Genomic DNA, 16,067 nt, shown 5'->3' with positions numbered 1-16,067 from the left:
AGTCTTTAGTCTTGTTTCAAAACTTTTTAGTCTTCTTGTCTTTAGTTTAGTCATTCTAATTTAATATTATATCAACTTTAGGTAGACTTTTAGTACTTTTGAATGATACAAGAGTGTATTGAAGATTTCTTTCTTTGAGATTCATGTCCTTGACACTTATTCACTCTTATCAATGCCTTTCTAGTCTTTAGACTTATTTTAAGACTTTCTAGTCTTCTTGCCTTTAGCAATAGCCATACTAGTTTAATATTATATCATCTTTAATGATTTTTTGGTCTTTTGAGTGACACAAGAATATACTGATCTTTTAATTCTTTGAAATTCATTTCTTTGATAAATATGAATTAATTTGATCTTAATTTTTAATCCTTTTGTTATTAAAGTGTAATTTGAGATCAAACATGCTTTTGAATTACCTCAAGATTATTTTTTTATGCTTGCCTAATAATATTTAGATCTAGCTTGGAGGATATCTTGATTTACAACATTCACCATATGTGAAAGATCCACTCTTATATCTAACATTGAATAATTCTAATATTCTATTGTATTCAATATCTTCTATTTTATCTTTAACTTCTATAAATTCTTCTTCTAAAAGTTTCATCAACTTCAACTTTGCTTAAAAAAAAGAAGTGTACATGGTTTGTACTTTATATAAAAATTTTCAAATCTAATATTTTTAGATGATAATTTTATTAGAAAGGTGACTTACAAAAGAAGAATGAGCATTGCAAGGGTGGATTGGAAAAATGATTTACATTAGCAAAATACCATGCAAAACATGCAAAAACTGCTAATTGTAATTTAGAGAGTGGGTGTTTTGTATCATTAAGGTTGAAAGAGAATGGAGAAGTAGAAGAGGCAGTTGTTCACAGACGAAACGAAGCACGAAGCTGGCATGGAGGACAAATATCCAAGCCCTAAATTGGAGTTTACTTCTTTGTGGAGAGCAGTGCTGATATTCCAATACATTGAGCTTCATCTAAGACGCTGAGAGGAGTTATTGGTTACTATGAGTGCAACACACTAGAACTCTCACTAGGAGGCAAGTATCTGTGCATTCCTTTGTACATCACGTCTTCTTCTGGAAAGTTCACATCTGCAGAATAGGCCATGAACTTTCTAGAGAAAGTCTAATGAACTGATTTTGCTTCCTACCACTCCAGATTCCTCTAGATTGTGGCAAAGTATGTGAATCTTTTAATCGTTCATGCCAGATTTTCTCAGTCAGTGTGTAATTTCGCTGGTTTGCAGTACTACTTTGTACATATACCTTGATATGTACAGATACAATCTCAACGTTCAGTCATCTGTTTTTTCTTCAATCAGGATGACCTACTGCGGAAGCAATCAACCTTGGATAGGGTGGCAAATTAAAGTACCATCTTTTTCCATCTTTTCTGACGTATGGTTCAGAAGTCGAATCTAGTGTAAGTTCGATCTACGAACATGGGATAATGTGAAGGAGCTTGTGGACTTAAATTCTCATTTAATGTATGACAATGGGTTTGATATGATCTTGATTTTGTCATGAACATGAAGGTGATATAAATAATTTGACTGATGTGACTCTTGATTCTCTTAGCTGGACTTATTTTACTTCTCAGGAGGGGAATTTTAGAAAGTATCTACACAGACGATAATAAACATATTCCCAAAAACATTTCTGCAAGATCTGCTGTGTAAACCTCAATCGATACATGCTTGTGTAGATTGATTTTGTGGCCTTGCACAGATTGTCACCGATAGAGATTGTGCACCGCTGGAGCTACAGCATTGTTTGTGGAGGTTTTGCTGGCTGGAAGCCGCCTGCAACTGCCTCCTAAAGCTGGTGCACTCAACTCTCCTTTCAGGCGGTTACCGAAGGCCCATCACGGAGTCGAGAAGGTACGCAAACATTTTGATTCTGAAACCTAGAATGGTCTAACGAAGACCTGCCGAATTCAGTCACGGGTTCCAGCGTTGCTAGTGCACCAACGAAGACCTGCCGAATTCGAAGCAAAATTAGCATCATTCTATCGAATATCTCAGCCTGGCAAAATCTACTCAAGGACATCCCCTGTTTGATGGGCGATTACATGCATCACGCTAGTTACCTCCCGATTCAGAATTCCAAAAAAACACAACAATCAGATTACTGAAGGGGAGGTGGTTAGAAAAATACCCATGTATCTCACGCAGTATTCGACACAAAATGACGGCGGAGTGAGTTGCAGTGCCTCCTTCACAAGGGCATAAGTCTGAAATTCATACACTGACAAAGGCCGATGTTTCAGGAAGATTTGAGAAAACGAGCTTGGGCGTGGGGCGGGTTATTGATAAATATTCATAAGGCTATTAGCATGTGCTACCATGATTTCAGGAAGTAGCCCATCATAGGGAGGGATTGCGGCGGAGTCCATGTGTTTCTCAGAATTTGACTCTTAAAATATTGACTTACAGTTTCATTTAAAGTCACTCGTGAGAGTTAAACCCCAGGACTTTGCTGGATAATGGCGACACATCAGCCCAACACACGTAATCAATGGATCGAAAACCCCTGTTAGACCGTAACATCGACCAGTGATAAGAACGCCGCGGTTGCCACGGAAGTCCTGTAAAACGTACACGGCACAGACAGACAGACAGACACCGGTGGTGAGATTAGGTGACCAAGTCAACAATCTAAGCAGGGGCACACAAAATCTACCACCAACTTATGAACTTCGCGATACATAAACTGATGTGGGCTTGGCACACAGGGCAAACGGAGCACCGCATCGACTCCTGATTTTTTTGGTCATTGACGTGCCTTGGTGCCATGATTATCTGGTGCATCCAAGCAACATCAGAATGGGGGGTTATCAGGAATCTTTAATTAAAGGGCAGCAAGCCTTCAAGCAGGTCCGAAACATCCGATCTCGTTTTCTATTCACTACACATCAGGAAGGTTTATTTGGCATGTCGTGCAGCAACCGCAACGGTATCCCAATTCAAACCTGCCATTAAAGAGATGAGAGTTATCGGAAACGATTACAGAAAGCGATTAATTTGGCTTATTTCTAGGATGGCTGGCAGCTCGGAAACCTGAGAAAACCACCGATTTCGCACCTGCGACTTGCGATGGCTTCGACACAGATTTCCTGTTTGCTACTAGTCGTTAAGGAGGATACATTCTAGAAGCCGAACCCAACTGCACGGTGCTTCCAGATCACAGGAACAGTGTGGGTCATACTGTAACGGCACGTACTCAAGCATTGTAATTCCATTCAATCGACGGCAGCATCGTGCCCATGCTCGGGAGTACAGCAACCTGGACAAATAGCGCACTCCCACCTAGCGGGTCAATAACAAACTAACAACTTCCCTCTATCTTTCCTGTCTGCTTCTACGAAACTCTCGAATATCCGAATCTACAGCGGTGTTTGCTAAAATCCGAGCTCTGTATTTGCTCTACTTATCGTCCGTCCACAATATTAAAAGTGACGAAAGCCAAAGCTTCAAGGCTTCTACATGTAGGAACAGTAACCTTGGGAGACATTCCTTACATGGAAGTTAAACCGAACTTTTCTTAGCAAATTCACGCTATCTTGAGGACATCCGCAAAGTTCCTCATCAGGTGTCTGTTTGAGGATATAGATCCAGCAGTTTTGGTTCAAGTCGTTGGAGAGTCCATTCATGTTCCGGAAGTGGGTCCTGCTTTTCGCCAATTCCTGTGCTCTTGGATTAAAGAAGAGGAAATAAAGCGGATCCATTCTCCTCTCTTTCACGAACAGGAACCGTGGGTGTAGATTTCCACACGATGACTGAAAGCGCTGTGATGTGGTGGAAACCCAAAGCTCTGTGCGAGTACGTAGTTGGTTTTCTAGCTTCTCCCTTGTCCTTTCAACTTTATGGTTGATGAATCTCTTTCCGCTATTCAGGAAGACTCACAAACACCACAACAAAAACGTATTTTGCGCTTTGCAGCATGAGCTTGTGCATTCATTCATCAAAATATTCCAAAGATTCACCCTCACTTGCTTTGTCGATTCCAACTCAGGTTCGTCGATTATTTCGTATCACGGGCAGCAATTTTTTATACTGTAAAGTTGTGTATATTATTGATACTGTAACGTTGAATATTTTCTTGATACACAACTTTACAGTATCAGACATATGGTGGCCTTTCTTTCAAGTCTCAAGTTCTTTTCATTTTTAGCTTTTGTTTGTTTGTTTGTTTGTTGGGGATCTTATTTTAAAAATATATTCTTTTAATATTATCATTATCATTTATTATGAAAGTTAATGTGCATAAGTTTTGAACTTTGCTGTCTTGCTGTCTTGTGGCATTGGATAATCATGGGGGGGGGGGGGGGGGGGGGGGGGGTTGTGGAGCTACAGACTCTCCTGAGAAAATCATAGCAAGCATCTCAAAGCCATGGCTACCATGTTGAGAAAATTCAGGAAGACCAATGCAACATTCATGTTCAGTGAGTACAAGAGAAATAAAATAAAAGAATAAAGAACCAACACACCATTCATGTTCAGCAAGCATAAGAGAAATAAAATAATAGAATGGAAAAGGCTGTTTGTCTGTATACTTTTGTTTTGTTTTGTTTTTTATTTTATTTTTAAAAAATAACTTCATCAGACAATTTTTCATGGGATTTTATTTTTTATTAAATATTTTTCCACACTTTTTAAGTGGTCCAAAGGCAAAAGTCCATTGTTGGAAGGCTGGCATCAACAAGATGATGAGCTGCTTCATCTTTTGTGCTCAATAGTAGGGATTTGAAGGTTGAATTTGTAGACCAAAAACTTTAGTCACTCTCAATTTTTGAAATTCTATATTGCAGGCCAAATTGACCCAAAAGTCTATCAAGATTTTTGCATATTCTCAGTCAAAAGCTGTGGAATAGTAGATCTTGGCAGGTGCAGCCCCAAGTACAATCTCTGGGAGAGGAAGCATTTTCCAACTCCTTTGCTGTGTATTTATTGCTCTTATCCCAAGGTTATTGAATACTATATATATATATATATATATATATATACATATATATATACATATTTACACACATTCATTTTTCTAACTTCCAACAAGCAATATGTACTATCATTCAGATGGAGAGGATGCAAAGTTGAATTACAGCTCAACCAGTCAAGAATTGACAGAAAAAGCAGAAAAGTACAAAATCATAATGCTGAGGGGTGAGGGATAAATATAGCAACAAAGTCTTCAATTAAAGGGGGTGGAAGAAAGCTATCTATGCATTTATTTATTTAAAATTATTAGTAGTCCAAGAAGAGCTCAATAAATATTCCCTTCACATATTAGTCCAAGCACATATTATTCAAACCTGAAGTTTCAATAGCTGAAGGTATGAACATGGGAAGCTTGAGATTTATGTGATTAAAAAATACGGCAGACTTCATGTACTACTTCCAACACCTCTTGACAATTCACCCCTCCATTGTCCAAGTGGGCTTGACAATTTTCAAACAAAGTTTGTTGTAGCTAATAAAATAAAATAAGATGAAATGAGTGGTGTGTCATGTTATGAACTTGATATCAGACTGGAAAAGTAAAACTAAACAGGACATACGAGTTTTTACTGATGTTGGTATCTGATGCTGGCATATCTGATATGAAGATTTTATTTAAGTTGAGTTTTAAATGAACTTAGATGAAGAGTGGAGGAGGGAAAAGGGAAGGGAGAAAGGAAGAAGGATAAAACAGGATCACATATCATTGAGATAGTTTAAAGCAGTCTACGGCGCTAACCTCGTCAGCAGGTGCTCGTGTGTTCTAGACGATTCCATAAGAGCTGAGTAGAGCAGGTTAGATTGAATGGAGAATGCAATCTAGGCTTGCTCATGTGTAGGCGTGTAGCAGGAGGGGAGTCTCGCAGTCAGTCAGAAGGGAGCTGTGGCCATGTGAGGTGGAGATCAGAAGGTCAAAGGGCTGTTGTATCAACGGGGATGATGGGAGGAGTAATATGTATTCATGCGCTGCCAATTGTCACAAGATTTACAAGCTCATGACAACGGGAAAAAGATCTAGGGGTTGGTAGGTCCTCTCTGGCATTAGCCCTCTTTTTTTACAACGCAGGCACGGCCCAGTTTCCGTGCACGTCAAGAATAGCTAGTTAACAATTCTGGTCCTATAACGTCTTTCTTTCTGTCACCGCAATTTTAGTTACGCTCGCCGCTTAGGATGAAGCTGCTGCCATCCCTCTCGCCGACTCCTCCTTGTCGATGACCTTCACTAAATTAAGGACCCCATAAACATTCTCCCTTTCCCTCCCAACACCCCCCCCCCCTGGAGAGTACGTGGGATTCTGCGAGGGCCCGAGTGAAGGTGCAATGAGCTTTTGATTACAGGGGACCAAGTCGAGGCTTCGCTCTGGAGATAGAGCCTGGAGCTTTTTGGAATCACGTTTGCAGGCACCCTGGAGCAGCAGCGGCAGCAGCCCATGTGGAAAGTCGCAGATGGAAAGGGAATCTGCATGAGAAGGATATGTTGTAGTAAAATGTTGTACTGGTTGGAACCAAGGTTTGGGTGGGTGCGCTGTGGTAAGCCTGTTGTCGTCAGAGGAGTTGGTGAAAAACCAGGCTCTTGGGTCAACTGCGTCAGCATCAGATTGTAACCGTATGGGGGTTTCGGGTGCAGTGTTGTTTCCGGGTTCACCAAAGGGTTGCTTTTGTGTCGTTTGTACTGCGCACTTGAGATGTTTGGGGTTGACGTGAGAGGAAAGTGGTCGGAGCCTGTGCACATGTATCCAAATGCGGCAACAACCGAAAGGAGCTTACAGTTGACCACCGGAGGCATAATTTTGGATTAATGAAGTCTTTATTTGCCTCATGCATAAGGACCAGGTCTTTGATCGACCTAAGAACACCTGGACAAGAAGTTGGTGAATTTATTGAAAGTCTACAGGTTTGGCGAAGGTCGGTGCAGCTTAAGGTTCGAGTAACCAGCAGAGAATAGGGTTACGCAATTCACAACGTCTCTACTGAGTGGACTTCCAGATCGATACTCTACTGTGTACGTTCACGTCAGGCTCAGGCACTCCCGCTCAAATAGCTAGCTCTGAAGGTTAGTCCACGACGCTTTTGAAATAGAGAAATCTGGACGAGGAGCAAGAGTGAATGTTGTACTCTTGACAGATAATATACGCCACCTCGTATAAGAAGCTAGTGACCTATATTGATCCGTGGTGCTGAAGCTTGATCAGTGGTGCAACAGCCACATGGTGATTTGGGTCTGACCCATCGAACATATTCACCAAGTTCTGGTGATTTCAATCTTGTTGTACGACTTGATTAAGGTTTTGGATTGTATAGAGGCTTCCATTTTTGGTTTGGCAGGGACATCAAAACGTCGACGCTACTCTTGTGATATCAGTTATTTACGCTTCTCAATTCATCGATCTCATAGGAGTTTCGTTTTGAATGTACTGATCTACGACTGATTGCAGAATACGCGTTCAAAACGAGAGTGGATTAAAAAACCGAAATCCACAGCTTTGGCGTTGTGCTGTTCGAGCAAGTAACTGCAAACGTTTATGGTTCACTGAAGTCCCAAAGAAGGCTCTGCACCGCACTCCTTTTTGAGCAGGAATCATACTTCTCAGGAACCGAGGTAATCAATGGCCTCCAACCTGAACTTCTGTATTGCCTGTCTATGATGAAAGTCCCCACCAGTCTGTAATCCTTATATCGATTCACCTGTCGATACCGTCGACTTCATCAATGTCTCAGTTAGATTATCCACCTTTGACTTCACGTCAACCTGCGAAGGTTTATGTGGTGTGAGGATGCTACAGCGCTTGATCATGTGATCGCTTCAGCTTCTGCTTCGCATTGTGGATCCAATACTTCAAAGTCTTGGGTGTTACACCTGGAACAAGGCAACGGTCATTTCTTGTGTGAGTGGCGCTTGACAGATACTTGAGAAGTTTTCAGAGAATACTGATCATTCCAAGTTGACGAGAGAGCAGCAGTTGCATTCGGGAGGCTGTTACCGATATCTTTGCAGGCTGCGGCGATATTTTCTTTGCGCTGGCCAACGATTGTCCATCCAGCGTGCTCAGCGTATGATTTCATCTTTTCTCGTTGTTCATCGGTCAACTGCGTCCGTTTCCTTTTAGGCTTTCCAGGGTGTGATCCATTCTGAGCTTGACCATTTGGTGCAGAGATTCTGTCTACTTGGAGCAGGTTGCTTTGGATGTGGAGGTGGGAAGGGGACAGCTGTAATTGAGCCCTTCTTCGATGCTCTTTATTCATGACAGGGCTTACGTTGGACAATCAAGCTTCCGACTTTGTTTCTGGGCTCAATAGCGTGGCGGGCAGACGAACGTAACTGATTGTGATCATGTGTTGGCTGCAAGCACTGCCAGGAAGAAGCCGATTATTACACAAACTGGATCCGCCCAGTGATCCGCCTGACACCAGTGGTTCCTCCAGCCCTAAGTGGGCGGGGGTGCGCCCAGGTTCGGCCTCGGAGGTGTCCTTGATGGTGTCCGCACTCACGCAAGCCGGCGTCGCAAGGCCTGATCAGGCTTTTACCGGATCACAGCATCCCGAAAACATCCCACAAGATGCAGCAATTACATGTCGAAAGCGGCACCGAGATAGTCCTACTCGGGAGCTGGTAAGCCACGCTGAAACGAGGTCTGAGCAGGCTCCAAGCATGCTCAGCACAAAACATAAAGTAGACGCCAGTATGGGTATTAAGGAACAGAAAATAGGCGCAACAGCATATGTCAATGTGACGGAGGCGAGTGCGGTGACATGGGCTCCAGTACTTTTAGATGCTACTGGGGAGGAATCTGAGAGATTTGGAACTCACAGCACCAGTCCAAGCCTCACTCAAGACACTTTTCCAAGCCAGGATCAGGTTGGCAGGATTTCTGATTTCAGCAGGCCACTGCATTTGTCCACTCCCACAAATGAAGGTACGCTGCACTCAGATTAGCGCAAATAGTTGCGCAAATTTAGCTGGGTCTGCTCTAGATGACAACGTGGTTTTTGAAGCTACCTTCAGCAGTCATCGGGTGTTCGTCCAGTCAAGAACCTTAAAGGTGTTCCTGTAACTCAAAGTAACCCGTTCAATTTGTGATCACAGTACTGAGCATGAGAATTCTAAAAAGCTCGCCGGCATCGAGAATCTTCTCAGCCCGTTAACTCTTGACACATTAGATTCGCAACAGTTTATGTACAGCATGTCGAGCGTTTTCGGGTCATGTGGAATTTCGTGCAGTTAGTTTTAGTTGTCTTTATCCTGCGAATTTGCAAGCTTCTTGGAGAATTATGGTTCTTAATTTGCGCAGCTGAGGGGATTTTTTGAAGGTTAGGATGCCATGGGTGGTGGGACCCTGGATGTAGGAATCCAAGGTTAGACGTTTTTACTATATCTAAGCGTTAGGGTGTTCGCCACGGAGTGTTTATGAATGTCAAGTGTACATAGCGTGCAAATCACTGTAACCGCTCTCGTGGTCGGTGAGACACCATGTCAATAATTAATTGTAATAACTGCAGTCTTTCCTCATAGTAATCGGTTTTTCATTTAGTTTCCTAGGAGCTATGATAGAGCGGGATTTGTGGTCATGGTGCGGAGGTCAGGACTTGATTCTCATGGGTGTGCTGTAACAGATGCGCCTCGACCATGGGGTGGCAATTTGGAACAATTGGATCAAGCTGGGATTGGGGATGGCAGTCATCTACAGGGAGCCAGGGAGGAGGGACCATCAGAGACTCAAGAATTATCTGTCCCGCCTACGAAGAAACGAAGGTACCGCGGGGTAAGGCAGCGGCCCTGGGGGAAGTGGGCCGCCGAGATTCGTGATCCTCAGAAAGCAGCTAGAGTTTGGCTGGGGACCTTCAACACAGCCGAAGAGGCAGCGATGGCTTACGACAAAGGTAAGAGGTTACCTTCGTTGCTCACAATTGCAGCTGGTATCAATTGATGATTTTTCTTGGTACTACAGGAATGTGGTTCTTCATGGATTTCAGTAACTGGTTTGCGTTCCTTGGTACATGCAGCCGCCATTAGATTCAGAGGGTTAAGAGCGAAGCTCAATTTTCCCGACGGAATCATACCTCCCACCGCTTCTGCAGTGGGTTCCACCACTGCTTCGCAACCAGACTCTTCCTCTATCTCAATTTCTGCAACCACTCCTTCCACCTGCACTTCGTCCTCCTCGCAATTCTCCGGTCATAGTACCCAACCAGCCCCTGTGAGCAGGAGTTTTCGTAGCATATCCTCAGTAGCTGGAGCATCAGTACCTTTTCATTCCTCACCATTAGCTTCTATTCCATCTCATCAGATGTCTAGTGTCACTGCAGCTCCAGAAGCTTATGAACCTTATCCTAGATCTACTGGTTTACTACAACCTGGTGGTGGTAGTAGTGGCAGCAACCAATCTGGTCCACATCAGGGTTTGAGGCCCTCCCAGCAACCCCTAATTTATCCTCAGTGGTCACGCCCAAAATCTAGGAGTGATCAAAGCCTTGATCCCGTACAGCCACAGAACTCACAAACCTCAAGGCAATATCCGGAACTTACAAGCCCCACCCTGAACTTGGAACACGAGGATTTATATGCTGATGAACTTCATGACCCAATTTTACATTACGATCAGTACAGGTTGGGTACCCCGTTCTCTGTAGATTATAGGAGATCAAACGTGGTATTTGATCCGGGAGGGCAAGGCTTCCCACCAAGTCAGCCTCAAGCTTTGCCAGTCGTAAACTATAACCTAAGCGTTAGCTCGGCTAATCCTAGCCCTTACGTAGAATTGTCTTATGATCAGATTTTTGACCAACCTGGGGAGTTGCAATCAACTTTTCCAGAGATCGCTTCTCCAAGTGGACAACTACCATTTGACTCTTTCGAAGATGACCCATATCTGGGCCAGAATTAGGTTTTCTACAGAAAATAAATCAGGTTTAGAAGCTTGCCAAATTGTGGATGTATAAACTACGGTTCCCTTCATTCTTTTCAATGGTTAGCAACACCTGGAAGCCCTAATAGTTGACTGAAGATCTCGTCTCTTGGATTGAGTTGCAACTAGCTCATTCTGATGGGTAACTGAGAAAAGAAGAGTTCAAACTTGTTTCAAGGACAACTTGAAATCGAGATTTGAAGGTTCAGCACTAGTATGCAGGGCTTGTAGATATATGTACATGGAGACTTAAGCGGGCGATCATTTAAAAAAGGAAGAAATGCAAGATTGTGACATTTGGACAACCAGCTTTCTGTCTTGTAAAGTTCAAAATCACCAAGTTTAGACATAGTTTGTACTTGAAAAGGGTTTTCTGTCTGTTCGATCCACGGAGCTTTGATTCCAAATGTGATATCACTTGTATTTGCAGGTTTCTAAAATGTCATATGCTCATCTGGATTCAGTTTTGCACACACTTCGTTTATTCTGAAGTCAGGCATGCTCTCTGTCAACACTTAATTAAAGCATGAGCTGATGCTTATTAGGGAAAACCATGCCCCTTCGTTTGGGCGACACTACAAGTCATCAGTATGAACTTAGTAATTGAGAGGCTGGCAAAAGAAACACACTTTGTGCTTAGATGAATGAAGGAAAAGATTTGCTCAAATTTTGTACTCATCTTGCAGTAACTCCAAAGGCTGATTGACACTCTCATTAGCTGTGTGTTTCGACTCAATGAGCTCCATTTATATCCTCTAGCTCCAGTTATCGATGGTAACAACGCAGCCTTGAACTCATTTCCTGAGTTGTAATGTTTTTCCTCTCACAATTTGTACATCGCTCGACAAAGAGGAGTGTTTTTAGGCTCTGGTGCGGCTCTAGACTAATACTTTTTAATGATAGGCAGGCGGCGGTTACCAACTCTCTCATGAGTTCTTCCATCTTCTCTGCCCTTGGATTTCAACAGTGAATGGTGGAGCTCTGCTAGGCCTCATTCAAGACATCTCTCCCCTCTGCCAATCCAATAATCACGTGCATCTAGCCACAATATGTCAGGTCCCATGTAAGGCAAATGCTTTTGGGTCAGTTTGTTTCTGAAAGTCCAAGAATTTAAATGTTACATTTCTGAAAGGTGCAGAGAATTTAACACCTTTTATGGCAATCTGGGCAACTGCAAAGAGTTTGATGAAGATACAGACAAAAAAAAGAAATCTGGACAGATGATTTGCAATGTATTTTGCCCAGTTTTATCCCACAAACTTTGAGCACTGAACTTGTATGAGCTTTGCTTTATGCCTATCAAATCAAATCCTACCTCCCCCTTTCTTGTGTTTTGTGATTCCATAATCAAAATTTCTTCTAGGCCCCCACTCTATCACAGCCGACAGGGCAGCTCTCCTATGTAAGGATGGAATTTGAAGGCCTAATAAGATTTTTGATATGGACTTAAAACAATTTATGTCACATAGCAAAATTGTCCATTCACATGGCCTTTCTGAATATGAACAAGATTTTTTTTAAATATATTTATCACATCTTATTATCCAAAAAAGTAGATTTATTGTAAAGTTGTTTTTTGATCCACTTACTTATAAATAAAATGATAGAGATGGTCTAATAATATATTCAACCAAATAAGATAGAACAAGTTAAAGGGCGTGTCAATTGTGTTTGGAACTCCGTCCAATAATAATAATAATATAGAATAAGATATTATTTCTAAATAATAGAAGACTTGGCTTTAGATTAGAGTCCCAAAAGAAGCCATATTGTTGTGACACACATGGCATAAAGGAACAGTAGTTAATAAATAGAAAACAAAGATTAGTACTAATTATTTGTTGTTTTGCCTCCTATGTACAACTCAAACATTGGATCTTTCATATACTGATTTTGGAAATGTTTTCAACTAAGAAAGATATAAGATTAGACCACATTACTTCTTTACAAGATGATCATTTGCTTTAGATGCTTAGAACAATGGAAATAATATTTTTAGAAATAAATTATTTTTGCAATCAAAGTTTTTTTAAGATTCAAAAAACTTATAGTGATTTCAAACTTATCACAAAAAATTTCTTGTGAACTATGTGTAATAAAAGAAAAAAGTAATTTTAAATAGATAATATAGAATGATTATTATATAAACTAACTAATATAAATATGATTTTCTAAATATAAAAAAACTAATATAAAAAGATATCAAAAAGAGATTTGTAAAAAAAAATAAACCAAATCTTATTAATAAATATAACTAATATTAGATAAAAATAACTTCTTTAAAAAAGAAGAAGAAAAATAAGATAACATAATCATATAACATTCTTTTTATTTTTTATTAGAATTTAATTGTTTCTTTACTAGATATAACAACACTAAAGAGGAAAGATGTACATGTAGAATTATTTTTATATAATTGTGTTAATGCAATGAGATTACCTTATTTTTTTAAAAAAAATAAAAAATAAAAAATTTTGATAAGATAATACTTGGTGCCAATTTTTTTACAGTTCTTAAAAATACATTTTAAAACAAAACTTTGAATATAATTTGACCATTTTTTACTATCCAATTTGCTAATTTTTATTTTACAAAAAAAATTAATTGGTCCATATCATAGGTTATTCAAAAGAATATTATATTAAAGACTTAGCAAGTCACATCCATTATGTGTTAGATGCTATTATGTTTTATAGTATTACGTAGAAGATTTGGAAATTATTAAATAGGTGATATTATATATTTTTTATTTTAAATATTTTCTTAAAGATGTATATTTATAATTGAGTGTATAGTATCTTTATTTTGATAATATTACATATCTTTTGAATTTTTAATGTAAATTTTAGTTAGATTTTTATTTATAAAATTTAAAATAATTTTATATTTTAAAATATTTATAGAAATTTTATTTTAATTTTATTTAAAAGAATAACTTTAGAAGTAATAAAAAATATGGATTAATAATATATCACGATATACAATTGTTGTGAATATTGAGTTGTGGCCTAAAGATTAGACATGCAAGTAGAATATGTATCCCAAATTTACTTAATTTTTTAACAAAGTAGGATAAAGAAAAACAAGAGAAACAAAAACTCAATTTTGAAGGTTGTGAGCTCTCAATTATGCTCTAAAATTTATTTTTTATTTCATTTTCCTATTTTATGATAATTAAATATGTTAGATTAGGATTTATATAAGTGGAATTCAGTTTTATAGAATTTTTAGGATTACAACCCTTGATGGTATAAATCATAGCCTAATTCCTAGAATTACGTTAATTGGACTAAAGTGATAAGAGTTAGAAAATTAGAATAGCAACTTAGTTAGTTTAATAATTTAGAGGTTGTTAGTCATTACTATAAGGGTTGACTAAAAGCCTATGAGTGCATCTATAATCATTCACATGATTTAGGAGTTGGAATTATAATTCTCTAAAAGATTTAGGGAAGTTAGCAATGGTAATTTTGGATTTTCCTCCAAATTCGACAAATTTAAGCGGAATGGTGATTCTTCTACTTAATGGGAGTCTTTTTAATGCAATGGTGGCACCAGATTTACCTTGTGGAGTGAAGAAAACAAGATCACCAACCTCTCCTTCAAAATACAAGAAAAGCAATGAAATTCTCATTTTGAAGAATTTCACAAAAATTGCCAAGATCCTTGTAAGTAAAAACTTCCATGAAAATTATAATTGAGCTTGGATTGAGGCATGTCAGTAGTCGATCTAAGCTTAAAAAGGTGTTTTGAACACAATTGTGAAGTTAGATTTACAAAAAAAAAAATGCTTTCTTGACCACTTATAAGAGCCATTAGCCTTGGTAACGAGATTGGCTCTTGGATGAATGAAAGCCGTAGATCTAGATTAGGGCTCTTAAAAATCAAGGGTGGAGATGTAGCCACCCTTCTATGAGCCTCCACTCAATTGTATAAGAGGCTTGGTTTTCCAAGCCCTTTCTCTCTCCTCTTTTGGATGAAGGGCAAAAGTATGCCAAAATTTGGCCAAAACCCTAATCTTAATTTTATTTAGATTTTAATTCTCATTGTGAACCTTGTGATTGTGTATGTATGGATTTTGCATTGTGAAGGATGGTCATTAAGTTTTAAAATATGTTTCATTGAGGTAGATATTTCCTCGGCCTTCCAGATACCCCAAGGGTTTCAAGGGCCTCGGATTTTCTTCAATCAGACACTCAATTTCTGTTGTCTCAATGTAAGATTTTGAATAGTTGTAGCTTTTGTTTTTAGCTTTCCAACAAGATAAGACTTGCTTGATTAGGAGTAAGAAGGAATTTTTGGTGAATTTTTGGGTTTGAGGGAGTCGGTTGCCTTTGCAGTTTGAATCAATCAAGTTTGGAAAGGCATTTCTCAGTGCATGGTGATTTGATTTATTTGAGATTTTGGGAGCATCAATCTTTATAATCTAAGCTTTGAAAGACATAAGTTTTGGTGAATTTGAAGAAAATCTGAATTTTTAGTGAATTTCTAAGTGAAGAGGGTTAGTCACCATGGCAGTTTGGATCACTCAACTTCAAAGGAGGAATTCTCATGATTGGATCATTAGATTGCAACGAAGATTATTGGATCAAAAGCGTCTTCAAGTCAGCCTTGCAACAAGCTAAGAATCATTTAAATTAAAACTGATTACAAATTTTGGCAAATTTAGGAGTAAAGGGGGGTCGCTGCCTTCAATCCTTAGGTGTTGTCAAGGTACCTTCGCTTTCACCTCTCTCACTTTATTTTTACTATTATCTTCACAATTGTAAGCTCCACATTTCACTCTTTGGCTAATAAATTTTAAGTTTAACTTTTATCCTTTAATATTTTCACTTTAACTTTTGACTTTAACTTTTAACTTTAACTTTAACTTTTAAAGTGAACTTTTAATTTTAACTTTTGACTTAACCTTTAATCTTAACTTTTAACTTAACTTTTTTACTTAAACTTTTAATTTTAACTTTTAATTTAACCTTTTAATCTTAATTTTTAATTTTAACTTTTTTTTAACTTAACTTTTAACTTAACTTTTAATTCAAACTTAAGTTTTATTCTTATGGTTAATTAATAGTAATAATTTAGTTAATTATTTTTATTGTATTTGCATAGTAAATTTTATTTACCATATTAATTTAATATTGGTAACCATTGCTTGGA

At 38.8% G+C, this 16,067-nt stretch overlaps 2 protein-coding genes and 2 long non-coding RNA genes across 4 annotated transcripts; 2 read left to right on the top strand and 2 right to left on the bottom strand.

The window, feature by feature from the left end:
- Positions 1-1,618: 1,618 nt before the first annotated feature.
- Positions 1,619-2,765, bottom strand: LOC112282103 (uncharacterized). Its single transcript, XR_002969782.3, has 2 exons — positions 2,168-2,765; positions 1,619-1,987 (listed from the first exon to the last, which is right to left on the bottom strand). It is a non-coding gene; the product is annotated as an uncharacterized LOC112282103 (long non-coding RNA).
- Positions 2,766-2,775: 10 nt separating this feature from the next.
- LOC141045474 (uncharacterized) lies at positions 2,776-5,344 on the top strand. Its single transcript, XR_012217623.2, has 4 exons — positions 2,776-4,024; positions 4,366-4,454; positions 4,821-4,896; positions 5,086-5,344. It is a non-coding gene; the product is annotated as an uncharacterized LOC141045474 (long non-coding RNA).
- A 2,440-nt stretch (positions 5,345-7,784) lies between these two features.
- Positions 7,785-8,250, bottom strand: LOC112282102 (zinc-finger homeodomain protein 3). The gene is made up of 2 exons (XM_024519320.3): positions 7,989-8,250; positions 7,785-7,864 (listed from the first exon to the last, which is right to left on the bottom strand). The coding sequence occupies exons 1-2, from the start codon at positions 8,248-8,250 to the stop codon at positions 7,785-7,787; spliced, it is 342 nt and encodes a 113-aa protein (XP_024375088.1).
- A 31-nt stretch (positions 8,251-8,281) lies between these two features.
- LOC112282101 (uncharacterized) lies at positions 8,282-11,276 on the top strand. Its single transcript, XM_024519319.3, has 3 exons — positions 8,282-8,921; positions 9,619-9,885; positions 10,009-11,276. Exons 1-3 carry the CDS (start codon positions 8,339-8,341, stop codon positions 10,887-10,889), a joined length of 1,731 nt encoding a protein of 576 aa, XP_024375087.1. The 5' UTR covers positions 8,282-8,338; the 3' UTR covers positions 10,890-11,276.
- Positions 11,277-16,067: the final 4,791 nt, after the last annotated feature.

The sequence above is a fragment of the Physcomitrium patens genome, chromosome 5 (genome assembly GCF_059467195.1).
Source record: "Physcomitrium patens ecotype Gransden chromosome 5, ASM5946719v1, whole genome shotgun sequence".
NCBI lineage: Eukaryota > Viridiplantae > Streptophyta > Bryopsida > Funariales > Funariaceae > Physcomitrium > Physcomitrium patens.
Note: the sequence above shows the minus strand (reverse complement) of the source record. Positions and strands in the feature narration are given on the sequence as shown.